General features: G+C 43.1%; 1 protein-coding gene across 1 annotated transcript; it reads left to right on the top strand.

Moving 5' to 3' along the window:
* LOC101043237 (5-hydroxytryptamine receptor 5B) lies at nt 1-26920 on the top strand. The gene is made up of 2 exons (XM_003931539.3): nt 1-980; nt 26462-26920. The coding sequence occupies exons 1-2, from the start codon at nt 210-212 to the stop codon at nt 26795-26797; spliced, it is 1107 nt and encodes a 368-aa protein (XP_003931588.2). The 5' UTR covers nt 1-209; the 3' UTR covers nt 26798-26920.
* The last annotated feature ends 237 nt before the right edge of the window (nt 26921-27157 follow it).

The following is a 27157-nucleotide window of genomic DNA, read 5'->3' as shown; positions in this document are numbered from 1 at the left end:
GTTCCCTTTCTACTGGAAAAGAGGGTCTGCAGGGGCTGCAGGCATATGTGCCAACGGGGGGCTGCTGCCCGCAGGAGGGACCAGCGTAGGACGACCTGGACCCCTCTTCTGGCAGGCAGTACCTCCTCCACGCCCCCACCTGCACGGTCCAGGCCGAGCTCACTGACCACTCTCGCGTCCCCTGCCCTGGAGCCGCGATCCTGCGCCCCATGGAAGCCGCTAACCTCTCAGTGGCCACCGCCGGCGTTGCCCTTGCCCTGGGACCCGAGACCTGCAGCAGTAGCCCGAGCGGGATCCTCAGTTCGACCCCGGGTGGTGCCGTCCTGCAGGGTTGGGAGCCGCCCTTCTCTGTCTTCACGGTGCTGGTGGTGACGCTGCTAGTGCTGCTGATCGCCGCCACTTTCCTGTGGAACCTGCTGATTCTGGTCACCATCCTGCGGGTCCGTGCCTTCCATCGCGTGCCGCATAACTTGGTGGCCTCGACGGCCGTCTCGGACGTACTAGTGGCAGCGCTGGTGATGCCACTGAGCCTGGTGAGTGAACTGTCGGCCGGGCGACGTTGGCTGCTGGGCCGGAGCCTGTGCCACGTGTGGATCTCCTTCGACGTGCTGTGCTGCACGGCCAGCATCTGGAACGTGGCGGCCATCGCCCTGGACCGCTACTGGACCATCACGCGCCACCTGCAGTACACGCTGCGCACCCGCCGCCGCGCCTCGGCGCTCATGATCGCGCTCACCTGGGGGCTGTCTGCGCTCATCGCGCTCGCGCCGCTGCTCTTTGGCTGGGGCGAGGTGTACGACGCTCGGCTCCAGCGCTGCCAGGTGAGCCAGGAGCCCTCTTATGCCGTCTTCTCCACCTGCGGCGCCTTCTACCTGCCGCTTGGCGTGGTGCTATTCGTCTACTGGAAGATCTACAAGGCGGCCAAGTTTCGTTTCGGCCGCCGCAGGAGAGCTGTGCTGCCGCTGCAGGCCACCACGCAGGTGAGGAGCGGGCTGCGGAATGTTGCTTTGGGGATGGGGCTGCTGGAGAAAGAGGCAGCTTGGCAAATGGGAGAGTGGGCGGAAGCTTGTACGGTTGGAGCGCGCGCCTAAAAATTTTGCACCAGCGCACGAGGAAAAGTTTGCCCTCAGTTCTGTGCACACTGAAGAGCTCATCAGCGGTGCGTCTGGCACGCAAGCGAGCGGTTCGCCAACTGCGTACTTGGTGCGCACAGAAAAAAGGGTTTCACCACCTGCACGCTAGGGAGCCCGATCTGACACCTACCCACGACGCACGATAAGGCCAGAGGGGCTTGTAGGTTCTGCCTGTCTCAGTAGCGCTGAGGGCACATCTTATTACCTGCACTGTCTTGTTTTTCCCCTGAAGTTCTCCTGTCCATGTGACTTCTGGAGCCCCTGACTTCCTGGTCCCAACTAGACCTAGAGGGGATGCAGTGGACTGGAAATTTGTCCTGCAGAAATTCCTGTGGCCAATCACGCCTTATTTTCTGTCTCCACCGTCTCCATCCTCTGCAAATCAGAGTCTATTCCCCAACTCTATTAGCCAGCACCCGGCCAAGGGGAAAAGTGAGAATTTTAAAATATAATAATCGGTGTCACTTTGCTTACCTTATCTCAACCCCAGAGCTATCCTCTAGGATTTAGTAAAGATCAGTGGATTCAGATCCCAGCTTGGGACATTAGGACAGTTGCTTAATACCTGTGGGTCTCATTTCTTCATTTTTAAACATGTTCATTCCTACTTCATAGGGCTCTTGGTGAGGAACACAGGAGATGAAGAATGTAAAGCTCTAGCACAGTGGCTGGCACACACTGGGTGGCAGACTGGCTGAACAAAGAAGGGAATCATCAGGAGCAGGAATGTAACACTGGAAATGTAATGAGATGAGCAAAATTGCAACTGGCAGATCTTCTCTCACCGTATTTATTTTTCTATCTGGAGCTTTCTGCTTTTTCGCTAGGATCTAATAGGTGCTCAGCATCATTCTCACTTTGGAAGCCTCAGCTTTCTTTTTTGAGGGTCTCAGTTATTTCAGGTAACAAGCTCCCAGTCCTATAGATTAACAGATTTTATTGCCCTTTCCAAATAGAATACATGGATGATGAGGGAAGGGGTACATACAAGAGGAAAAAACAACAAGGACAGTTTTTTGTTAGTTTTGTTTTAATTTTGGAAAATTAAGACACATAGGCTCCCAAATACATGTGATTTTAAAAGTAGGCTTTTTTTTTTTCTTTTTCAGTAAATGGCAGAGGAATTTTGCAGCATAAAACAGGAATGCCAAGATTATAATTGGAAAGTGTTGGTAAGGGACAGCTTTATTCAGAATTAATGATGTTCTTTGAAAGGTCCCTTGGAAATGCCTGGGTTGATTATACCTTTTCTGTCTGATTGCCAAGGTAGGGCTAACTTTTAATAGCTACATCAATCCAATGTGCACTTAGAGAAATCATGGTGAAATGGATGCTGGAAAAGCTTGCCAAGCCTGATTTTAGTGTTCATTTTTGACAGCTCCCATTCAGGCAGGTGACATAAGGAGAAGGTGCCTGGATGAGAGGCTGGCTAATCTGGAGCTCTGAGAGGCAAGGGAAGTGTTAACATTTAGCCACTCCCAGCAGGAGGCCCTGGGGCAAGCCCTTCCTCACTTTGGGCCTCAACTTCTCTTCTTTAACATACAATATTCTTCTAGGTCATTTATAGGAGCCTTGAATCACAGGATGCTGAGATTGTAGGCAGGGGAGTATTCACGAGCATGCTGCTTCTTTGGTTTGCAGCAAGCCCTCACTCAAACTTCTGGGTAATGTTCCTGAGTCCACTTTTGCAAGCCTTTTGACAACAAGACACCTAAACAAAAATGTAAAACACTGTGCCAAGAAAACTGTCTCTCTACTTTCCCCCACCTACATCTTTCTACACTCCAGGGGAAATGAGTTGGGTTGAGTTAGGCTCTGCAAAGGGTCTGTATTGTTTTCTGCAAGGAGCAGAAGCCTATATGAACCCTGAAGGCCTCTGTCGAGGAGGCTGTGTAAAACCTTCATCTTTTTCAGAATTCTATCTCTAGTTCCAACACTAAAATATTATCAGAAATGGGTCTTATCAGAAAGTAGTTCTTGGGCAATGATTAATCCTTCGGAGCAAAATGCAGTTTTTGAAAGTTGAGATGGAAAAAAAAAATGTTTACTGAGCGAATTCTCTCTTCCAGACAGGTTTGTGATGCTTTCCATATACTCTTTCATTTCATTCTCACAATTTTGTCAAGTTGGCATTAAGTCTCTACTAGTCAGGATAAGCTAAGGCATGCTGTAGTAACATGTAACCCCAAACCAGAAGATTATTTCACTCTGACAAAGTTCATTGTGGGTCTGGTGGCCCACCTGCATAGCTCTCCTTCAAGCATCTCTCTTCCTCTTATAAATTTGGGCCATTTATCACTTTTAGCTATGCTGTCTTGCACATTTGCCTTCCAGATTTGCTGTGGGAGAAGAGTTACATATGGAGATACACTAGCTTTTAACTGCCTTACCCTGAACTGGAAACATTCTATTTCCAGCTCATTGGCCAGCAATTGACAGGGAATTGGAAGGGGAGCATATGGCTATATAATGAGCACTGTCTTTGCCACAAGGCCCTCATTTTACAGATAACTGCAAGAGAAAACTGTGATAAGGCACCATAAACCTAGTTCCTCCAAACCACACAGTTACTAGGTAGAAAGGCTGAAGGTTGTACCAGATCTAAAAACCACTGTTTTCATTACTCCATGCTGTCTCCAGGGACTTGACTTCTGAGGCCTGCCCCTCTGCTACCTGGCCTCTCAGCTTGTGAGGAATGAAGCAGTTATAGCCCAGTCCAGGTGAGTCTCATGAAGCAGGATCTCAAAACTACTCATGCGAACTCTCCTTTCCAGGAAAGCTGAATACAGTTGAGCACGAAAGTCTCACCTGCTTCCTTCAGGAGGCGGGTTTAATTCTTGCCCTGGTGTCCTTTCTTTCAACATCTTTGACTGAGACGCTGAGCACCCCACGTACAGTATAATCTACTCTTCACCTTAAAGCAACCGCCATGGGTTACGGTTGCTTCCTACTGCCCTGTGTCCTTTACTTTTTAGAAAGTAAGAAAGATTATTTCTTTGGCTTTAAAAATGTGACATTAAAACCTTTTTTCTCTCTTTCTTTTCTTTGCTATTGCTTGTTTGATTTCTGTGTGCAATTTGATGCTGAGACCTAGTTATCCACTAGGTGTACTAGTCATACTACTTAGAACCAGAATTCTTTTAGGGACCCATAAAAATGTTTCAATTTCTCTTTCTTTCTTTCCTTCTTTCCTTCCCTTTTTTCTTCCTTCCTTCCTCCCTCCTTCCCTCTCTCTTTCTCTCTTTCTTTTTCTTTCTCTCTTTCTTCTTTCTTTCTGACAGAGTTTCACTCTTATTGGCCATGCTGGAGTGCAATGGCACATTCTTAGCTCACTGCAACCTCCACCTCCTGGGCTCAAGTGATTATCCTGCCTCAGCTTCCCGAGTAGCTGGGATTACAGGCACATGCCACACCCCTCTAATTTTGCTTTTTTTAGTAGAGACAGGGTTTCTCCATGTTGGTCAAAGTGGTCTCAAACTCCCGACCTCTGGTGATACGCCTGCCGTGGTCTCCCAAAGTGCTGGGATTACAGGCGTGGGCCACCACTCATGGCCTAATTTTAATTTCTTTTAAAATTTGAGGAAAAATGAATATAACACTAATGAATATATTGTAATGAATCCAGTCTTGCTTATACTTGCTTATAGTAGTCTTTAAATTAACACGATTTTAAGAATTTCTTAATGAAGGAAGGGATACATGAAGAGAAAGATGTCTAGGGACCATACAAATTATAATAAAGCCTTGGTTAATATCTTCCACTCATTCTTTTTTTAAAATTGTACTATTGCTTTCTTTTTAATTTTTTAAATATATTTTAATAGCTTTTGGGCTACAAGTGGTTTTTGTTTACATAGATGAATTATATAGTTGTTAATTCTGAGATTTTAGTGCAATTGTCACCAGACTAGTGTCCCCTTCTAAGTCTCCAAAGTCCATTATATCACTCTGTATGCCTTTGCATATTCATAGCTTAGCTCCCATTTATAAGTGGGAACATACGGTGTTTGGTTTTCCATTCCTGAGTTACTTCTCTTAGAATAATGGCCTCTAGCTTCATCCAAATTACTGCCAAAGACATTATTTTATTATTTTTTATGGCCAAATAGTATTCCATTATGTATATATACCACATTTTCTTTAGCTACTCATTTGTCAATGGTAGGTTGGTTCCATATATTTGCAATTATGAATTGGGTTCCTGCACTCATTCTTTTTTTTTTTTTTTTTTTTTTTTGGAGACAGAGTCTTGCTCTGTTGCCAGGAGCCAGGCTGGAGTGCAATGGCCCGATCTTGGCTCACTGCAACCTCCGCCTCCCAGGTTCAAGCAATTCTCCTGCCTCAGCCTCCCGAGTAGCTGGGACTACAGGCACACGCCACCATGCCCAGCTAATTTTTGTATTTTTTTTTTTGTTTTTTTTTTTTTTAGTAGAGACGGGGTTTCACCATGTTGGCCAGGATGGTCTGGATCTCTTGACCTTGTGATCTGCCTGCCTCATTCTCCTGAAGTACTGGGATTATAGACATGAGCTACCGCGCCCGGCCTGCACTCATTCTTAATCAATAAAAATATATAGGAAGATAATGTACACAGTGGTTAAGAGCATGGGACTTGGAAACAAAGAGACATGGGTTCCAATTTTCTTTGACTGCCACTTATTAGAACTTTGGCCAAGCGACTTATTCTACATCTGCAATTCTGTATATGTAAAATGCAAATATTACCATGTCTTATAATATTCTTGTGAAGAGCAAATGAAATACTAGCCTATGTGGAGTCCCTTATAGTAAGCCATAAATAATAGCTCCTTTACTACTTTTGCTGTTTTTCTATTTATCTTATAAATAATAAAAGTATTATTTTATTTCTCTTAGTGCTATTCCTTATAATCATAGGTAGATTATTTATTGCTTGTGTAGAAAATTACCCCACAGTTTAGTGGCTTAAAAGAATGAACGTGTATTAACTCATAGTTTCTGTGGGTTGGGCATCGGAAATGGCATAGCTGGGTGGTTCTGGTTTAAAGTCTCTTTCGGCTGTAGGCAAGTTGTTGCATGGGGATGCTGTCATTCGAAAGCTTGACTGAGGCTGGAAACTTTGCTTCCAAGATGGAGCACTCACATTCCTGTTGACAAGAGACTTCAGATCCTCGTGAAAAGGACATCTCCAAAGAGCTTGAGTGGCATCACATGATAACTGATTTTCCCCAGAGCAAGCCATCCAAGAGAGTGAAGCAAGAAGGAAATTGCAGTGCCCTTTATGACTTTTATGACTTGGTCTCAGAAGTCACATATGATTATTATTTATTCATTAGCAGTGAGTCACTAAGTCCAGCCCACATTCAAGAAAAGAGGAATTAGGCTCCATCTTTGGGAGAAGTGTCTTTCAAAACATGTTGAATGTAGTGTTCAAAATTACTTGACTTACTGATCTTATGTTTCAGGTAATTACCTCTGAGTTTTCAAATAATGAATAAGCAGTTTCCTGCTCCTAACAGATTTTTAGTAGATTGTAATTATAGAATTATAAATGCAATAAAGTCTTATAAGTGCTCTGCTAGAAAACTGTCTAAAGCACAGTGGTATCTGAAAGATCAAATAGTGTATGGGAAAGCACTATGTAAACTGTAAAGGGCAAAATAAATGTGAGGTATTGAGCTTTAGGGTTTATGTCAGCTTGGAGCCCAGGTTTTACATAATACTGTATTAAAAAATCTGACTCTCTAAGCCAGTCCCCTTTGTTAACAATTTGAACAATGACACACTGCCATAAAGTTTATGTGCATTAGGCCCTGAGTGACCCAAAATCTGTACAGAGCCATTTATGTTTATATATTTATTTTAAATTGACAAGTAATAATTGTATATATTTATGGATACAATGTGTTTTTTAAAAATTTTGTATTTTTAATTTTGTGGATATACTCTCTCTATATATATGTATATATATATTTTTTGAGACGGAATTTTGCTGTTGTTACCCAGGCTGGAGTGCAATGGCGCGATCTCAGCTCACCGCATCCTCTGTCTCCTGGGTTCAAGCAATTCTCCTGCCTCACCCTCCCGAGTAGCTGGGACTACAGGCATGCGCCACCATGCCCAGCTAATTTTTGTATTTTTAGTAGAGACGGGGTTTCACCATGTTGACCAGGATGGTCTCGATTTCTTGACCTCGTGATCCACCCGTCTCGGCCTCCCAAAGTAGATTTATATTTTTATAGGATACATGAGATACTCTGATACAGGCCTGCAATGTGTAATAATCACATCAAGGTATAAGTATTATCTGTCACCTCAAACTTTATCCTTTTTTATGTTACAAACAATCCAATTATACTATTTTAGTTATCTTCAGATGTACAATAAATTATTTTTTACTATAGTCACCCGGTTGTACTATCAAACACTAGATCATATTCATTCTATCTAACTCTATTTTTGTACCCATGACCCCTTCTCTCTTGCACCCTCCCACTACCCTTTTTAGCCTCTGGTAATTCTCATTCAACTCTGTCTCCATGAGTTCAACTGTTTAAATTTTTAGCTCCCACAAATAAGTGAGAACATGTGAAGAGCGTCTTTCTGTGCCTAGTTTATCTCATTTAACATAATGACTTCCTGTCCCATCTATGCTGTTATAACAGAATATCATTGTTTACATGTATGTACCGTGTTTTCTTTATCCTTCATCTGTGGATGGCCACTTAGGTTGCTTCTGAATCTTGGCTATTGTGAATAGCACTGCAATAAACATGGAAATGCAGATATCTCTTCTATATACTGATTTCCTCTTTTTTAGATATATACCTGGCAGTGAGATTGCTGAATAATTGCTCTATTTTGAGTTTTTTCTGAGGACTCTTCAAACAGTTCTCTATAGTGTCTGTACTAATTTACTTTCTTTTTTTTTTTTTTTTTTGAGATGGAGTTTCGCTCTTGTTACCCAGGCTGGAGTGCAATGGCACGATCTCGGCTCACCGCAACCTCCGCCTCCTGGGTTCAGGCAATTCTCCTGCCTCAGCTTCCTGAGTAGCTGGGATTACAGGCACGTGCCACCATGCCCAGCTAATTTTTTTTTGTATTTTTAGTAGAGACGGGGTTTCACCATGTTGACCAGGATGGTCTCGATCTCTCGACCTCGTGATCCACCCGTCTCGGCCTCCCAAAGTGCTGGGATTACAGGCTTGAGCCACCGCGCCCGGCTAATTTACTTTCTTACCAGCAGTGTACAAGGGTGCCCTTTACTCTACTTCCTAATCAGCATTTGTTATTGCCTGTCTTTGGGATACAAGCCATCTTAACTAGGGTGAAATGATATCTTATTGTAGTTTTGATTTGCATTTCTCTGATGAGCAATTATGTTGAGCACCTTTTAGTACGTTTGTTTGCTATTTGTATGTCTGGAGAGGCTAATCAGAAACTCAGAAGAATGCAACCATTTGTCTCTTATCTACCTGTAACCTGGAAGCCTCCTCACTTTAAGCTGTCCCCTCTTTCCAGACCCAACCAATATTCATCTTACATATGTTGATTGATTCTTATATCTCTGTGAAATGTATAAAACCAAACTGTGCTCTGACCACTTTGGGCTTTGGGCACACATTGTCAGGACCTCCTGAGGCTGTCATGGGTGTGTGTCCTCAACTTTGGCAAAATGAACTTCCTAAGTTAACTGAGATCTGTCTCAGATTTTCTGGGTTCACAGTAGGATTACAGGCATGTGCCACCACTCCAGGCTGTTTTTTGTTTTTGTTTTTGTTTTCCAGTAGAGATTGGTTTTTGCTATGTTGGCCAAGCTGGTCTTGAACTCTTGGCCTCAAGTGATCTGCCCACCTTGGCCTCCCAAAGTGCTAGGATTACAGGCATGTGCCACCGTGACCAGGCTATTTTCTTTCTGATTGAAGAACTTCCTTTAGCATTTCTTATAGGACAGGTCTGATGTTGAAATTCCTCAATTTCTATGTGGTCAAGTTTTAATTTCTTCTTCTTTTTTTTTTTTTTTTGAGACGGAGTTTCACTTGTTACCCAGGCTGGAGTTGGAGTGCAATGGCCTTCGGCTCACCGCAACCTCCACCTCCTGGGTTCAGGCAATTCTCCTGCCTCAGCCTCCTGAGTAGCTGGGATTACAGGCACGCACCACCATGCCCAGCTAATTTTTTGTATTTTTAGTAGAGACGGGGTTTCACCGTGTTGACCAGGATGGTCTCGATCTCTTGACCTCGTGATCCACCCGCCTCGGCCTCCCAAAGTGCTGGGATTACAGGCTTGAGCCACCGCGCCCGGCTTTATTTCTTCTTAATGTTTGAAAGGTATTTTCACTGGATATGCTATTCTAGGATAAAAGTTACTTTCCTTCAGCATGATAAATATGTCATGCCACTATCTCCTGGACTGTAAGTTTTACACTGAAAAGTCTGCTGCCAAATGTATTGGAGCTCCCTTGTATGTTATTTCTTTTCTCTTCCTGCTTTTAAGATCTTTTTTAAATCCTTGACCTTTGGAAGTTTGATTATTAAATGTCTTGAGGTAATCTTCTTGGGCTAAATCTGCTTGGTATTCTATAATCTTGTACTGGGTATTGATATCTTTCTCTGGGTTTGGGAAGTTCTCTGTTATGTCTTTCAATAAACTTTATACTCCTCTCTCTCTCTCTGCCTCCTTTTGAAGGTGAATAACTCTTGGATTTGCCCTTTTGAGGCTATTTTCTAGATCTTATAGGCATGCTTCATTCTTTTTTATTCTTTTGTCACTTTTTTTTTTTTTTTTTTTTTTTTTTTGAGACAGAGTTTCGCTCTTGTTACCCAGGCTGGAGTGCAATGGCGCGATCTCGGCTCACCGCAACCTCCGCCTCCTGGGTTCAGGCAATTCTCCTGCCTCAGCCTCCTGAGTAGCTGGGATTACAGGCACGTGCCACCATGCCCAGCTAATTTTTTGTATTTTTAGTAGAGACGGGGTTTCACTATGTTGACCGGGATGGTCTGGATCTCTTGACCTCGTGATCCACCCGCCTCGGCCTCCCAAAGTGCTGGGATTACAGGCTTGCGCCACCGCGCCCGGCCTTTTGTCACTTTTGACTGTGTATTTTAAAATAGCCTGTCTTAGAGCTTACTTATTCTTTCTTCTGCTTGATCATTTTGCTGGTAAGAGACACTTGCATTCTTTAGTATGTCAATTACATTTTTTTTTAACTCCAGAATTCCGCTAGACTCTTTATTTCAATCTCTTTGTTAAATTTATCTGATGAGATTTCAAATTCTTTCTTTGTGTTATCTTGATTTCATTGAGTTTCCTCAAAAGAGCTATTTTGAATCATTAAATCATCTATCCGACATACCACATATCTGTCTCTCCAGCGTTGGTCCCTGGGGCATTAATTGGTTTAGTGAAATCACATTTTCCTGCATGGTCTTGATGCTAGTCAATGTTTGTTAGTATCTGGGCATTGAAGAGTTGTGCATTTATTGTATTCTTCACAGTCTGGCTTTGTTTATACCCATCCTTCTTGGGAAGGCTTTTAAGGTATCCAAAGGGTTATTAAGTTTTCAGTGACTACAGCCATATCTTCATTGGGGGCAACCCAATCCCAGTGATGCTGTAGCTCTTGTAAGCTTGTAGAGATACCACCTTGGTGGTCTTGGTTAAGATCTGGAAGAATTCTCTGGATTACAAGGTGGAGCCTCTTATTCTCTTCCCTTTCTCCCAAACAAAGAAAGTCTCTCTGTGCTGAGCTGCCTGGAGCTGGGGATGGGGTAACACAAGTACTCTGGTGACCACCTGCACTAGGACTGTACTGGGTCACCCTTGAAGCCAGCACAGCACCAGGTCTTGCCCAAGGCCCATAGTAACTACTACCTGGCCACTGCCTAGGTGCACTCAAGGCCCTAGTGCTCTACAGTCAGCAGGTGGTGAAGCCAGATAGGCTTGTGCCCTTCCCTTCAGGGCAGCAACTTCTCCTAGGCCCTCAGCATATCCAGAGATTCTGTCCAGGAGACAGGGCCTGGAGTCTGAAACCTTAGAAATCTACATGGTGCTTTACTCTACTGCAGCCAAGCTTGCACCCAAGCCACACAACCATGTTCCTCCCAGTCTTCCCTCCAGTTTCCACAAGAAGAGGAGTCTCTTGCCATGGCTACCACCACTTTAGGGCTGTGTTGAGTACTGCCTAGCTACCACCAATATTCACTAAGGCCCAAGGGCTCTTCAGTCAGCTTACGTTCAATGCTGCTATGCCTGTGACTCCCCCTTCAGGGCAGTGGGCTCTCCTCTGACCCAGGACAGGTCTAGAAATGCTCAGCCCAAATGCCCATCAATGACAGACTGGATAAAGAAAATGTGGCACATATACACCATAGAATACTATGCAGCCATAAAAAAGGATGAGTTCATGTCTTTTGCAGGGACATGGATGAAGCTGAAAACCATCATTCTAAGCAAACTGATACAAGAACAGAAAGCCAAACATCACATGTTCTCACTCATAAGTGGGTGTTGAACAATGAGAACACATGGACACAGGCAGGAGAACATCACACATCGGGGCTTGTTGGGGGATAAGGGGGCTAGGGGAGGGATAGCAGGAAGTGGGGGATTGGGGAGGGATAACATTAGGAGAAATACCTAAGGTAGTTGACAGTGGGGATGGATGTAGCAAACCACCATGGCATGTGTATACCTATGGAACAATCCTGCACGAACTGCATATGTACCCCAGAACTTAAAAAAAGAAAGAAAGAAATGCTGTCCAGGAGCCAAGTTCTGGAATTGGGAACCTTAAGAGTCTGCTTGGTGCGCTACCCTACTTCAGACTAGCTGGTACCTCTGCTGCAATACAAACGCCCCTTAGTCTTCCCTCTCCTTTTCTCAAGCAGGAGTCTCTCCTCGTAACTACCACAACTGGAAATGTGCTGGGTCACACCTGAAGCCAACACATCCCTGAGTCCTCCAAGGCCTATGGCGCATACTGCCTCGGTATTTCTCCTGATTATTCATGGCCCAAGGGCTCTTTAGTCAGCAGGTGATGAATCCTGCCAGGATTGGGTTCTTCCCTTCAAGGCAGAAGTCCCCTTCTGGTCCAGATATGTCTAGAAATGTCATTCAGGAGCTAGGGGCTGGAATGGGGGCCCCAGGACTCTACCTGATGCCATATCCTACTGTGGCTGAGCCGGTATCCAAGCTACAAGACAAAGTCATCTTTACTCTTCCCTCTCCATTCCTCAAGCAAAGGCAAGGAATTTCTCTTGAAACTCTAAGCTGTGCTGCCTAGGGTTTGCAGGGGCGAGACACAAGCATTCCCTTGGCTGCCCTGGCTGGTCTCTCACTAGGTCAATTGCCCCCAAAGTCCACTGGCTCCAAGTCCAGCAAAGCACCAGGACTTGCCCAGGAATTACAGTCCTTGTGGCCTGGATTGTCTTTTAAGTTTATTTGGAAACCTAGAACACTTTAGACCTACAGTGGTGGGACTTGGCAGAATTCAGGTTCTGACCACTGGTATGGCATCAACTGTAGGCATCAGCTGAGTTCTTCCTGGCGTTGCTTTCTGCTGTGACAGGGCAGCATAGCACTTTAATGCAAAGTCCCACAGTCCCTGCACTTTCCCTCTAACAAGCACACAGATTGTCTCTCCACACCACACAGCCACTGCCAGGGGATGCCAGAGGGGTGGCATCAGCAATTCAAGACTGTTCTTCCAGTGCCTCTTTCAGTGATATAAAGTTAAAACCAGAGACTGTGATCACTCACTGTGATGGCTAATATTGAGTGTCAACTTGATTGGGTTGAAGGATGCAAAATACTGTTCCTGGGTATGTCTGTGAGGGTGTTGCCAAGGCAGATTAACATTTGAGTGAGTGGACTGGGAGAGACAGACCCACCCTCAATCTGGGTGGGCACCATCTAATCAGCTGCCAGCGTGGCAAGAATAAAAGCAGGCAGAAGAACATGGAAGAACTTGACGCACTGAATCTTCTCCCTTTATCTTTCTGTGCTGGATGCTTCCGCCCCTCAAACATCCAACTCCAAGTTCTTCAAGTTTCAGACTCTTAGACTTACATCAGTGATTTCCCAGGGGCTCTTGGGCCTTCAGCCACATCCTGAAGGCTGCACTGGCAGCTTCCCTACTTTTGAGGTTTGGGGACTTGAACTAGCTTCTTTGCTCCTCAGCTTGCAGATGGCCTGTTGTAGGACTTCACCTTGTGATTGTGTGAGTCAATACTCCTTAATAAACTCCCCTTCATATGTACATCTATCTTATTAGTTCTGTCCTTCTAGAGAAACCTGACTAATACATTCACCAAATTTTTGGTTCTTATGAAGGTGTTTCTTTATATGGACAGTTCAATTTGTTGTTTCTGCAGAGAGGACAATAAACGAAGCCTTCTATTTGGCCATCTTTGCTCTGCCTCTGAATGAGTACTGTAATGTTTTATATATATGTGTGTGTGTGTGTGTGTGTACATACATCCACACACATATGAATATCAAGAAAATTAATATATTTATCACTTTACATATTTTGTTTTTGTACTGACAAAATTTAAAATATGTTGTAACAATTTTTTTTTTTTTTTTTTTTTTTGGAGACAGAGTTTTGCTCTTGTTACCAAGGCTGGAGTGCAATGGCGCGATCTCGGCTCATCGCAACCTCCGCCTCCTGGGTTCAGGCAATTCTCCTGCCTCAGCCTCCTGAGCAGCTGGGATTACAGGCACACACCACCATGCCCAGCTAATTTTTTGTATTTTTAGTAGAGATGGGGTTTCACCATGTTGACCAGGATGGTCTCGATCTCTTGACCTCATGATCCACCAGCCTCGGCCTCCCAAAGTGCTGGGATTACAGGCTTGAGCCACCGCGCCCGGCCAACAATTTTTAAATATTTATCACATTAACTATAGGTACCTTGCTGTGCAATAGATTTTGAAAAAATTTTCCCTTCATCTAACTAAAACTTTGTACTATATAGTCAAAGTCTTTCCATTCCCTAGCCTCTTCACCCCCTGCCCTCCAGACTCTGGTATCCACCACTCTATTCTCTACCTCTGTAATATGATTTTTAAAATTTCACATAAAAGTGAGATCATGGAGTATTTATCTTTCTGTCCCTGTTTTTTTTCTTTTTGTTTTCTATTGGCATCATGTTCTCCAGGTTCAACTATGTTGCCACAAATAATAGAATTTCCTCCTTTTTTTAAGCTAAACAGTATTCTATTGTATATATATGCAGGTCACATTTTTCTTATTCATCTATTGATGGACCGTTAGGTTGATTTCATATCTTGGCTATTATGAATAATTCTGCAATGAACACAGGGGTGAAGATATCTCTTTAACATACTAAATACCCAGAAGTGGGATTGCTGCACCATATGATAATTCTTTTTTTTTTTGAGACGGAGTTTTGCTCTTGTTACCCAGGCTGGAGTGCAATGGCGCGATATCGGCTCACCGTAACCTCCGCCTCCTGGGTTCAGGCAATTCTCCTGCCTCAGCCTCCTGAGTAGCTGGGATTACAGGCACGCACCACCATGCCCAGCTAATTTTTTTGTATTTTTAGTAGAGACGGGGTTTCACCATGTTGACCAGGTTGGTCTCGATCTCTCGACCTTGTGATCCACCCGCCTCGGCCTCCCAAAGTGCTGGGATTACAGGCTTGAGCCACCGCGCCCGGCCGATAATTCTCTTTTTAGCTTTTTGAAGAACCTCCATACATTTCTAAATAATGGATGTGCTAATGTAAACTTTCACCAACAATGTGCAAGCGTTCTGTTAGTTCCACGTCCTCACCAACACTTCTCTTTTGTCTTTTTGATAATTGCCATTCTAACAGATATGATGTGATATCTCATTGTGATTTTAATTTGCATTCTCTGATTACTGATGTTGACAACTTTTTCCCATAAACCTCTTGGCCATTTGTATATCTTCTTTTGAGAGGCATCTATTGAAGTCTTTTATCCATTTTTAATCAGGTTGTTTTCTTGCTGTTGAGTTTTTCAAGTTCCTTATATATTTTAGATATTAACCCCATATTAGATATGTCGTTTGCAAATATTTTCTCTCTTTCTGTAAGTTGTCTCTTCACACTGTTGTTTCTTTTGCTGTGTAGAAACTTTTTGGTTTGATGTAATCTCATTTGTCTATTTTTGCTTTTGTTGTCTGTGCTTTAAGGATCATATCCCCAAAATTATTACATATATATATCTATCAATGTCAAGAAGCTTTTCCCTATGTTTTCTTCTAGTACTCTTATAGTTTCAGGTCTTACATTTAAGTCATTAATATATTTTGAGTTGATTTTTTTATAAGAGGTAAAATAAGTGTCCAGCTTTATTCTTCTGTATGTGGGTATCTAGTTTTTATTGAAAAATACCTAGTTATAATTTCATTTTATATCTAGTATTTATTGAAGAGACTGTTTTTCTCCCCATTATGTGTTCTTGGCACATGTATAGAAAATCAATTGACCACAGATACATGAATATATTTCTGGACCCTCTATCCTGTTTCATTGGCCAAAGTGTCTGTTTTTATGCCAGTGCCATGCTGATATGGTTTGGCTGTGTCTCCACTCAAGTTTTATCTTGAATTGTTATCCCCATGTGTCATGAGGAACCCAGTGGAAGGTAGTTGAATCATGGGGGCAGTTTCCCCCATGCTGTTCTCATGATAGTGAGTGACTTCTCACAGGATCTGATGGTTTTATAAGTGTCTGGCATTTCCCCTGCTCGCACTTTTGTCTCCTGCTGCCATGTGAAGAAGGGCATGTTTACTTCCCCTCTGGCATAATTTTAAGTTTCCTGAAGCCTTCCCAGCCATGCAGAACTGTGAGTCAACTAAACCTCCTTCCTTTATAAATTACCCAGTCTTGGGTATTTCCTCATAGCAGTGTAAAAATGAACTAATACAGTAAGTGGGTACTGAGGTAGTGGGGTGATGCTATTAAAGATACCTGAAAATGTGGAAGCAACCTTGGAACTAGGTAACAGGCAGAGGTTGGAAGAGTTTGGAGGGCTCAGAAACAGACAGGAAAATGTGGGAAAGTTGGAAACTTCCTAGATACTTGGAGGGCTTAGAAGACAGGAAGATATGAGGAAGTTTGGAACTTTCTAGAGGCTTGTTGAATGGTTTTGATCAATATGCTGATATTGTTATGAACAATGAAGTTGCTATGCTTTAGCAGAGACTGGTGGCATTTTGCCCCTACCCTAGAGATCTGTGGAACGTTGAACTTGAGAGAGATGATTTAGAGTATCTGGCAGAAGAAATTTCTAAGTGACAAAGCACTCAAGAGGTTGCAAAGCATAAAAATCTGGAAAATATGCAGCCCAATGATGTGGTAGAAAAGAAAAACCCATTTTCTGCGAAGAAATTCAAGCCTGTTGCATAAATTTGCATAACTTATGAGGAGCTGAATCTTAATCACCAACACAATGGGGAAAACATCTACAGGGCATGTCAGAGACCTTTATGGCAGCCCCTCTCATCACAGGCTTGGAAGCCTTAGAAGGAAAACATGGTTTCATGGGCTGGGCCCAGGTCCCCACTACTCTGTGCAACCTTGGGACATGGTGCCCTGCATCTCAGCGCTTCAGCTTTAGCCATGGTTAAAAGGGACATAGGTACAACTCAGGCCATTGCTATGGAGGGTGCAAGCCCCAAGCCTTGGCAGCTTCTATGTGGTATTGAGCTGGAAGGTGCAGAGCAATCAAGAATTGAGGCTTGGGAACCTCAGCCTAGATTTCAGAGGATGTGTGGAAACATCTGGATGTCCAGGCAGAATTTTGCTGCAGGGGTGGAGCTCTCATGTAGAACCTCTGCTAGGGCAGTGTGAAAGGGAAATGTGGAGTTGGAGCCTCCACACAGAATCCACTGGGGTACTACCTTCCAGAATGGTAGATCCACCAATAGCTTGCACTGTGCACAGGAAAAGTCATAGACACTCAATGCCAACCCATGAAAGCATCTGAGAGGGGGCTGTACCCTGAAAAGCCACAGGGGAAGAGCCTCCTAAGGCCACGGGAGCCTACCTCTTGCATCAGTGTGGCCTAGATGTGAGACATGGAGTCAAAGGATATCATTCTGGAAATTTAAGGCTTAATAACTGCCCTATTGGATTTTGGACTTGCATGGGGCCTATAGCCCCTTTGTTTTGGCCAATTTCTCCCATTTGGAGTGGGTGTATTTACCCAGTGTCTGTATTTCCATTGAATCTAGAAAGTAACTAACTTGCTTTTGATTTTACAAATGTATAGGTAGAACAGACTTGCCTTGTCTTAGAAAAACTTTGAACTTGGACTTTTGGGTTAATGCTGAAATGAGTTAAGACTTTGGAGGACTGTTGGGAAGGCATGATTTTGTTTCAAAATGTGAGAACATGAGATTTGGGAGGGGCCAGTTATGGCATGATATAGTTTGTCTATGTCCCCACCCAAATCTCACCTTGAATTGTAATCCCCACATGTTGTGGAAGAGATTCAATGGGAGGCCATTGAATCATGGCGGCAGTTTCCACCATGCGATTTTCAGGTTAGTGAGTTCTTATGAAATATGATGGCTTTATAAGTGTCTGGCATTTCCCTTGCTGGCCCTTCTCTCTCCTACTGCCATGTGAAGGACATATTTACTTCCCCTTCCACCATGATTATGTTTTGTGAGATCTCCCCAGGCATGCAAAACTGTGAGTCAGTTCTAAATTATAAATTATCCAGTTTTGGGTATTCCTTCATAGCAGCATGCAGATGAACTAACACACATGCTATTTTAGTTACATAGCTTTGTAGCATAATTTGAAATCAGGCAATGTGATGCCCCCAGCTTTGTTCATTTTGCTTAATTACTTTGGCTTAGGGTCTTTTGTGTTTCCATATAAATTTTAAAATTCTTTTTTCTATTTATGTGAAAAATGACATTGATACTTTGATAGGGATTGCATTGTACCTCTAGATAACTTGGTTCATATGAACATTTTAACAATATTAGTTCTAATTCATAAACATGGGATAACTTTTTCCTTATATCTTCTTTATTTCATTAATGTTTTATAGTTTTTAGCATACAGATCTTTCACTGCCTTGGATATGTTTATTTCTAAGTATTTTTTATGCTATTGTAAATGAAACTGTTTTCTTAAATTTTTTCAGGTAGTTCATTGTTAGTGTATAAAAACACTACTGATTTGTGTATATTAATTTTCTATCCTGCAACCTCACTGAATTTGCTTGCTAGTTCCAACAGTTTTGTTGGTGGAGTGTTTAGGGTTTTCTTTTTTTTTTTTTTTTTTTTTTTGAGACGGAGTTTCGCTCTTGTTACCCAGGCTGGAGTGCAATGGCGCGATCTCGGCTCACCGCAACCTCCGCCTCCTAGGTTCAGGCAATTCTCCTGCCTCAGCCTCCTGAGTAGCTGGGATTACAGGCACGTGCCACCATGCCCAGTAATTTTTTGTATTTTTAGTAGAGATGGGGTTTCACTTTGTTGACCAAGATGGTCTCGATCTCTTGACCTCGTGATCCACCCGCCTCGGCCTCCCAAAGTGCTGGGATTACAGGCTTGAGCCACCGCGCCCGGCTCTGTTTAGGGTTTTCTATATATAAAATTATGTTGCTAACAACACGATTTTCACTTCTTCCTTTTTTACTTGGATGCCTTTTACTTCTCTCTCTCTCTTTTTTTTTTTTTTGGTGCCTAATTCCTCTGGCTAGGACTTCACCATGCTGAAAAGAAGTGACCCTGGGCATTTGTGTCTTGTTCCTGATATTAGAGAAAAAGCTTTACACTTTTTAACCACTGAGTATGATGTTAGTTGTGGGTTTGTCATATATGTCCCTTATCATGTTCAGCTGAATTACGTTACTTCTGTGCCTAATTTGTTGAGAATTTTTATCACGAAAAGATGTTGAATTTTGTCAGGGATTTTTTTCTACATCTATTGAGATGATCATATGATTTCGTTTTTCATTCTGTTAATGTGGTGTAGCACATTTATTGACTTGTGTAAGATGAACCATTCTTGCATCCCAGGGATAAATCCCACTTGATCATGGTGACTGCTCCTTTTAATGAATTTAATGAATTTAGTTTGCTAGTATTTTGTGGAGGATTTTTGCATCTATGTTCATCAGAGATATTGGCCTGTAACTTTCTTTTCTTGTAGTGTCCTTATCTAAACCTTTTATGTTTTTACTGCCTTTCCAATGCTTACTTGTAATCTGGATCACTCAAAAGACTGAGCAGCTGGTGGGCTTCTAGATAGAACCAAAAATGAAAGCTGGGTTCAGCCTGAGCTCAGATATGAAAAGAGGGTGGTAGAAAATCACCACTCTTCTTCTGATTCTATTTAAAAAGCTGTGGGCTCAAACACATTCTCATGCCAAACTGCAAGGTTACTTTAACTCTAAAAAATTAAATGTTATGAATCAAATTGTATCAGCAATGACAAAACATCTGGCTATGGTTTGATTCCTTTAAGACTGGCACCTAATTGAAAATTTTCAAAGATACTTGGATGCATCAAGTATTTTCCCTACACCTTCAGAAATATCCATGGTTCCCTAAGTGTCTATAAAGTTCTTCCTTGTTCCCCCTGCATCATTATGTTCATCCTGCCTCTTTACCACTGTTTCCCTGTCTATTTTCTCTCTTATTGGATTGTTAGGGAATATTGGAGGAAGAGCGAGAGAAACAAAAGGGGTATAAGAAGTATGGTATAGAGATCGTGTATTTCTTATATCTGTGTAGTTCTGGAGAACATTGGACTTCTCAGTGGAAAAACAAGACCTAAACTCCATGCTTCTTAACTTTTTGGGGTAGGTCACAGAATTCCTTGAAAACTAAAGAAAGATTTGAACTTGTTACCCAGAAATCTATATGGCTGCTAGCTTGCCCAATATGCATTAAACAATTCCTGAAGCCCTTCCCTGGAGGAGAAAGCTCAGCCTTGTGTAGTGCTGGCTTGCCTGGGAGGAGGAACTCGCAGTGGGTATTAACTAGGACTCTCTGTTCTGGAGCCCTGGCCCTGTAAGGCACATATCAGAACACTGAAGCTAAATAATGCATCGTGAAAAAGACACAAGTTCCTCTCTTCCCATTGTATCCACCCCCTGTACAAGGAATCAGCTTCTAGTAGTATAGGGGGGTGGTTTTGATAGACGATATCAGAGCTGAAAACACAAATGTACGTAACCTTAATTACCACACTTGATTCCACCTTCCCCTTCTCAGCATTAACTCCAGGAGGTCCTTAGCCACGGCAGGGTGACTAAACTCCCAACCAAAAAAAAAAAAAAATCCATGTTTTCCAAATAGCAGTAGCAATTGTGCTTTATGTTATAAGCATACCTAAGAGCTTATTAAGACTACATTCTGTTGTGCCTGTAATTACACTAAGGGGAGAGTTTATTTTCTTCAAGCCTAGCAGTGTTCTCAATTTGGTTTTACAAGAAAATCTCATTAAGAAAGAGTTAAGAAAATTTTCCTTTAGGCTGTAAAATAAGCCAGCCCTGTTTGTTTACTTTGGGGGCATTTTTAGTAGTTATCTCTTTAAAGTGCCTTAGAGAGAAATAAGACTTGAGCTTGGTTATCTCACTAAACCTCGGACAGAGAGAATGAAGGCCAAGGTGTTCTGACCACCAATCTGCAAGCTCTGGTCAGAAATTGTACATTCCAGTTATAACCCAGATTGCCTTCAAGCTTAATTGGAAAGTTCTCAATGTCCTTTCCTCAGATGTGGTAGGGCTTGAGTCGCTGATAGGATTAATGTGGTCCCCTGACACCCACCTCGTAAAGCATCTTGCTATAATCAGTGTGTGACCCTTGTAGTCAGTACACAAAGTGGTAGGTTCCACAAATGATTAAGGAACTGTCCTTCTTTCTGATTTTTTTTTTTCTATTTCTCCTTCTTCTTCTTTTTTTTTTTTTTTTCCGAGATGGAGTTTCGCTTTTGTTACCCAGGCTGGAGTGCAATGGTGTGATCTCGGCTCACCGCAACCTCCACCTCCCGGGTTCAGGCAATTCTCCTGCCTCAGCCTCCTGAGTAGCTGGAATTACAGGCACCCGCCACCATGCCCAGCTAATTTTTTTGTATTTTTAGTAGAGACGGGGTTTCACCATGTTGACCAGGATGGTCTCAATCTCTTGACCTCGCGATCCACCCGCCTCGGCCTCCCAAAGTGCTGGGATTACAGGCGTGAGCCACCGCGCCCGGCCTTCCTATTTCTTCTTCTAAAGACGTTTATCTGACAACATTAGAGGACTGAAGGTTTGGAAGTTTTTTCTGTGGCAGCTGGCATTTTTTAGAGGGGTGGGAAGAGATGGGAGCCATGAAGTTGACCTTTACTGAGGGCCTACTCTGTACCATGGTCTCCTTCAGTCCTCACAATGAGCCTATGATAGAGGTAAGGTTCTTCTGGGTAGGGTATTAGAAATGGGGACCCAGCTTGGAAGTCGAGCTAATTTTTAATGTGCTCTGAGCCTTGGTTTCCTCCTTCCTTCCTTAGGTGGTTGCTGTCATAACTGAGTAGGACCGCGTGTGGAGCCACCCAAGTGCTAGACATATGTCAAGAACTATGAAGGGTCTGAGATTTTACTCTGTCTGCAGGCTAACAAGTCGGCCTGCCATTACTGGATGCTGGCAGAAGACATGATGCTCTTGGGTTGGAATTGAGAAACTTTATTACATAGTGTGAGCTTCAGCTATGAATCAGTTCCCTGTTCACTCAAAGTCCCACAGGAGTGATGTGGATGGTTCTGATGAATTTGCATCACAGCAGAGAACTCCCAGGTTAGGGAACCCAAATCTTTTGCCTAGTGTTGGACAGTTCCTTCTGCTCTTATTTTTTGTATTATATTACAGATTTTTTATATTATAAAAAAGAAGCCTGAATCTTTTACAATGGGTTGCAAACAAGCTTACCCCCTTTTCCACTGGGAGATAGTATCTCTATCTTCCAGAGCTGTTTGCTATACAAACATCCTTAAAAAACTGGTTTATAACAAAGGCTGCCAGAATCTTTGCTAGCAAAATGCGTAGGAATGCAAGAGACTTGCAAGAGCATTATCCCCCCTACACATTTCTTTATTCAATAGATATTTATTGAGTGCTTACTGTATACCATGCATCACACTAGGTGCTATGGATTCTTCAGTAGACAGAATACTCAAGGTCCCTACCCTTGTAGAGTGTTTGTCATGATGCGGTATTCCGAATGACATCTACAAATTCATGCCCCAGTATAAAGAGGGGCTCTGGCTGGCAGGCCAGTTCTCAGCTGCCTTGTCAGAGAGTACACGTTTGCCCTCCAAGATAAGGGAGATAGTGTTTGTTCTCTTATCCTCCAAGTGGCAGGTGGGGAGGATGCTGGATGTATAGTGGCAAAGGAAAGGACTCTATCCTCATCTCCATGATCTTTTATCAGACTGGCCGAATGACTTTCCAAATGATAGGGTAAACGCACCTGACAGAGTAACTTAAGCATGTCCATAGAATGACCCTGTATGGCAACACAGGCAGTACAGTACTTATGGGAATAGTGGGACAGAATATTTAAAATTGAGACCTCATGAGAACTTTCAATGCCTTGTTTCTGTACACACAGGTAACCAATCAGGGTCTGAGCATTTGTTGTCTGGCTGATTTGATCCTTAATTAATTTCGAATGGAAAAGCCCTAGACTCTATAAAGACATTTAGGTAAACTCATCTTTGAGGTCATGTTTTAGCATGGCAGAAAGAAACCTGCAGCCCTGGAACCCTGGAGACTGGGCAGGCACCTTGGTTCTGCCTTTCCCTCCTTGTGTGGCCTTGTTTATAGTGTTCTCTCTCCCCAACCTCTGTATTCAGAACACTTCTCCTTGTACAACAGGACCAGAAAGTCCCAGGTAGTACTGGTTGTGTGGATTCAGCAATTCATATTCTCACCTTCCTGATGAGCAGATTCTAAATCCAGGGTCAGAGGCCTCTTGAGCATGAGTGGTCATCAGACAGGTGTGCAGAGGGCCACTGAGGGCCAAAGGCTGCAGAGAGACAAGAGGAAACAGGGAGACTCCGGGTGCCCCCAGAGCTGGTTGCTAGAGGCCCAGGAATTGCCTGAGGAGCCATAGATGCCCATTCTGCAAGCGTCCCAACGTAAATATGACCCCAAAAATAGATTCTGTAGGAATCCATTTAGATTGATCACTTTTACTCAAAGATGCAGAATAACACGTAGGGGTTAAGAGTGTGGGCTGTCCTTTAAATTACCCAAGTTTGACTTTTAGCTCTAACAATAAGCAACTGTGTGACTTTGGACCAAGGTATCTAAACTTTCAGAGTGTTTTCTCAGCTGTGAAGTGGGGATGATAATATAATCTCTTAAGGAAAAATGAAAGTCATCTATTGCAGGCATGTAGCACGTGTCTGTTTCATAGCAGCTTCTCGGGGGTTGTACTGCTGCTTCTTTTTTTATGTTGATTTCCTAATAGAAATTACACATTGAACTGAAAAAACCAAGCTAGTCATCTCCTAGCAAAATAATAGTTATAATCAGCCACAATTGGCTCATTTCCTTTGAGGATGTTTCTGGAAAGATTCCGTTGCCTTCCAGCATCACTCTGCACAGGCCGTACCAGGCTCAGGCTGAAAAGCTGTGAACACAGGGCTTCTGGCAAAGACATCTTGGCAGAGTACAGGTGGACCCTGCTCAGTGCTGCAGTGGTAGAGCCAGGTGTGTTTTAAATTAAGCGATGTAATCAGACTTCCTTCTCTTGTTTCTCTTCCCCCAGGATCTCTTTGAACTGAACTTAACCCATCAATTTCCTTACTTCAATAGCTTAACGAGGATTTGGAATTTCATTACACAGTGAGGGAACTCAAGTGCCTGGAAGATCATTCAGGTCAGCATAGAAATGGCTGGAAAAGTGCCCATTAATGAGCTTAGTGGGAGAAAAATAACAACAAAATCACTTTCCATTTCCTCTTATGCGCTGGAGATGTTTTTCTCTCCCAACAAGGGACTGCGAAATATTCATGGGGTGATTTCAGGATGCTAAGTTTTGTCATTTAGACTTCCTCTGGTGACTTAATGATAGTCTACTAGGATGTGGGTGGGTCAGTATTATCTCCTGTAAACGGAAACGGTTACAGGCCGCTTCCACTGCCTATAGACTGGGAAGCCTTGGAATGGCTCATTAAAGAGGGACTCAATATTTTACTTCACACTTTTCTTGCTTGAATGTTTCTGAAGAGATGCTAGATATAATTTTTATCTTTGCTACTCTATAGTTTTTCCCTTTGGCTTTTTCTAAGATTTTTTTTCTTTATTTTTGCTTTTCTCAAGCTTATATATGATATGCCTAGGTGTCTGTATCTTATATTTTGGTATTTATTCTACTTGGTGTTCTTTAACCTCCCTGGATCTGTGGTTTTGTGTCTGATATTAACTAGGGAAATTCTCAGTCATTATTGCTTCAAATATTGCTTATGTTCCTTTCTTTGTTCTGCTTCTGGTATTCTCATTAAGTGTATTTACAATGTTTGTAGTTGTCTTACCATTCTGGACTATTCTATTTTTATAAATCTTTTTTCTATTTATGTTTTGGTTGCAAAAGTTTCTAGTGTCATATCCTCAAGCTCAGAGGTTCCTTCCTCAGCTGTGCTCAGTCTACTAATGAATCTATGAAAGGGGAGTCTTCATTTCTTTTGGTGTCTTTTTTTTTTTTTTTTTTTTTTTTTTTGAGACTGAGTTTCGCTCTTGTCACCCAGGCTGGAGTGCAATGGCGCGATCTCGGCTCACCACAACCTCCGCCTCCTGGGTTCAGGCAATTCTCCTGACTCAGCCTCCTGAGTAGCTGGGATTACAGGCACGCACCACCATGCCCAGCTAATTTTTTGTATTTTTAGTAGAGACGGGGTTTCACCATGTTGACCAGGATGGTCTCGATCTCTTGACCTTGTGATCCACCCACCTCAGCCCCCCAAAGTGCTGGGATTACAGGCGTGAGCCACTGCGCCTGGCTCTTTTGGTGTCTTGATATCTAACATTTTAAAAATTCTTTTTTAGGCCGGGCGCGGTGGCTCAAGCCTGTAATCCCAGCACTTTGGGAGGCTGAGGCGGGTGGATCACAAGGTCAAGAGATCGAGACCATCCTGGTCAACATGGTGAAACCCCATCTCTACTAAAAATACAAAAAATTAGCTGGGCATGGTGGTGCATGCCTGTAATCCCAGCTACTCAGGAGGCTGAGTCAGGAGAATTGCCTGAACCCAGGAGGCGGAGGTTGTGGTGAGCCGAGATCGCGCCATTGCACTCCAGCCTGGGTGACAAGAGCGAAACTACATCTCAAAAAAAAAAAATTCTTTTTTAGAATTTCAGTTTCTTTGCTTTACATTATTCATCTGTTCTTGCATATTGTCTACTTTTCATTTTAAAGCTGTTTTATTAATCATAGTTTTAAAAAATTCATTGTCTGATAATTCCTGCATCGAGGCCATCTTTGACTTTGGTTTGATGCGTGTTTAGTCTTTTCAAACTGTGTTTTTTGCCTTTTAGTGTGCCTTGTAATTTTTTTTGAAAGGTAGACATGATGCATTGGGTAAAAGGAACGGTGATAGATAGGCCTTTAGTTAATATGGTGGTGAGGTATGGGAGAAGGGAAAGTGTTCTGTAGTCCTGTGACTACTGAGAACTGATTAGGTCTCAGTTGTTTCTGAGCCTGTGCACCTGGACTGTAAACTTCACTAGTGCTTCTCAATCGTACTTCCCCCTTAGGTGGGGCAGAATGGCTACAGGGGGCTGGAGTTGGGTATTTACCTTCCCCCAGGTAGATTAGGCTCTAATAAAAGCCCCTCAGGTTAGGCTCTGGTAAGTTAATTCTCATAAGGGTAGGCCCTATTAAGAACAGAATGGTTTGGTGTATTTCAAAATGGATTCTTTTCCCTTCTCCTTGCCAAAAGCACAGGGTGATTTTTCTCCAGTATTCACTGTGGGGACCTGATAGAGACCCTGGAGAAAATAAAACATAAAAATGTCTACCTCCGCGCTCTACTCCCCTCCATGTCTAAGTTCTCGTGGAGTTTTTAACTATCAGATTTTTCGACACTGAGCCTCTAGCAATTTGTCAATTAGAGTTTACCTTTTCTTACCCCAGCAGTGGTTCCTGCAGAAGTTTCTGCTTGTGGGTTTTTGCTCTGGAAAGCTGCGATTCTCTGTATTCACCTGACTCTCCAGTTTTTGGAGCAGCATTTAGCGCTGTGACCGCACTTCTCTGACAAATCTAAGAGGAGCTGTTGACTTTCTGGTTTGTTCAGCTTCTTCCCTGTTTTTCTGTTTTAGTTTTTCATTCCACATTTTCTTTGTTCTAAGGTAAAGGGAGCACCTGATGAGGCTGAAATGGTGTTCACAGCACATTGCAGAGCGACAGTGGCCTTTCAGGCGAGTGGAGACTCCTGGCGGGAGCAGAAGGAGAAGCGAGCAGCCATGATGGTGGGAATTCTGATCGGCGTGTTTGTGCTGTGCTGGATCCCCTTCTTCCTGATGGAGCTCATCAGCCCACTCTGTGCCTGCAGCCTGCCCCCGATCTGGAAAAGCATATTTCTGTGGCTTGGCTACTCTAATTCTTTCTTCAACCCCCTGATTTACACAGCTTTTAACAAGAACTACAAGAATGCCTTCAAGAGCCTCTTCAATAAGCAGAGATGAAGACAGGGGTTAGAGAGACACGGGTAGAGTTGTAAGGAGGACGGAAACTTGGACTTTTGCTTCAGTGATCTGAGATCCTTGCCTCCACAGCTGAGTGCTAATGCTGTCTGGAGAGTTATACCATTGGGCCTGGACTGTAGAAGCAGCAGAGCCAAGGCTCTCAAGAAAGACAGCATAGGTCTGGCAGGGGTTGTAACTACGCCTTCTTCCCATGTGCATGGCAGATGTTGTCAGTCAGTCATGGCTTGTCTTCCCACCGAGCAACAACTCTGTCTCAGAATCCTTTCCAGGAGAGCACTCTAGGCAGCTACTGCTGATTGTTTAAAATGGATGCAAGAGTTGAAGCTGATTCACTTTTCC

Source organism: Saimiri boliviensis, chromosome 5, assembly GCF_048565385.1.
Source record: "Saimiri boliviensis isolate mSaiBol1 chromosome 5, mSaiBol1.pri, whole genome shotgun sequence".
NCBI classification, from domain to species: domain Eukaryota; kingdom Metazoa; phylum Chordata; class Mammalia; order Primates; family Cebidae; genus Saimiri; species Saimiri boliviensis.
This window is presented reverse-complemented; position numbering and strand designations above follow the sequence as displayed.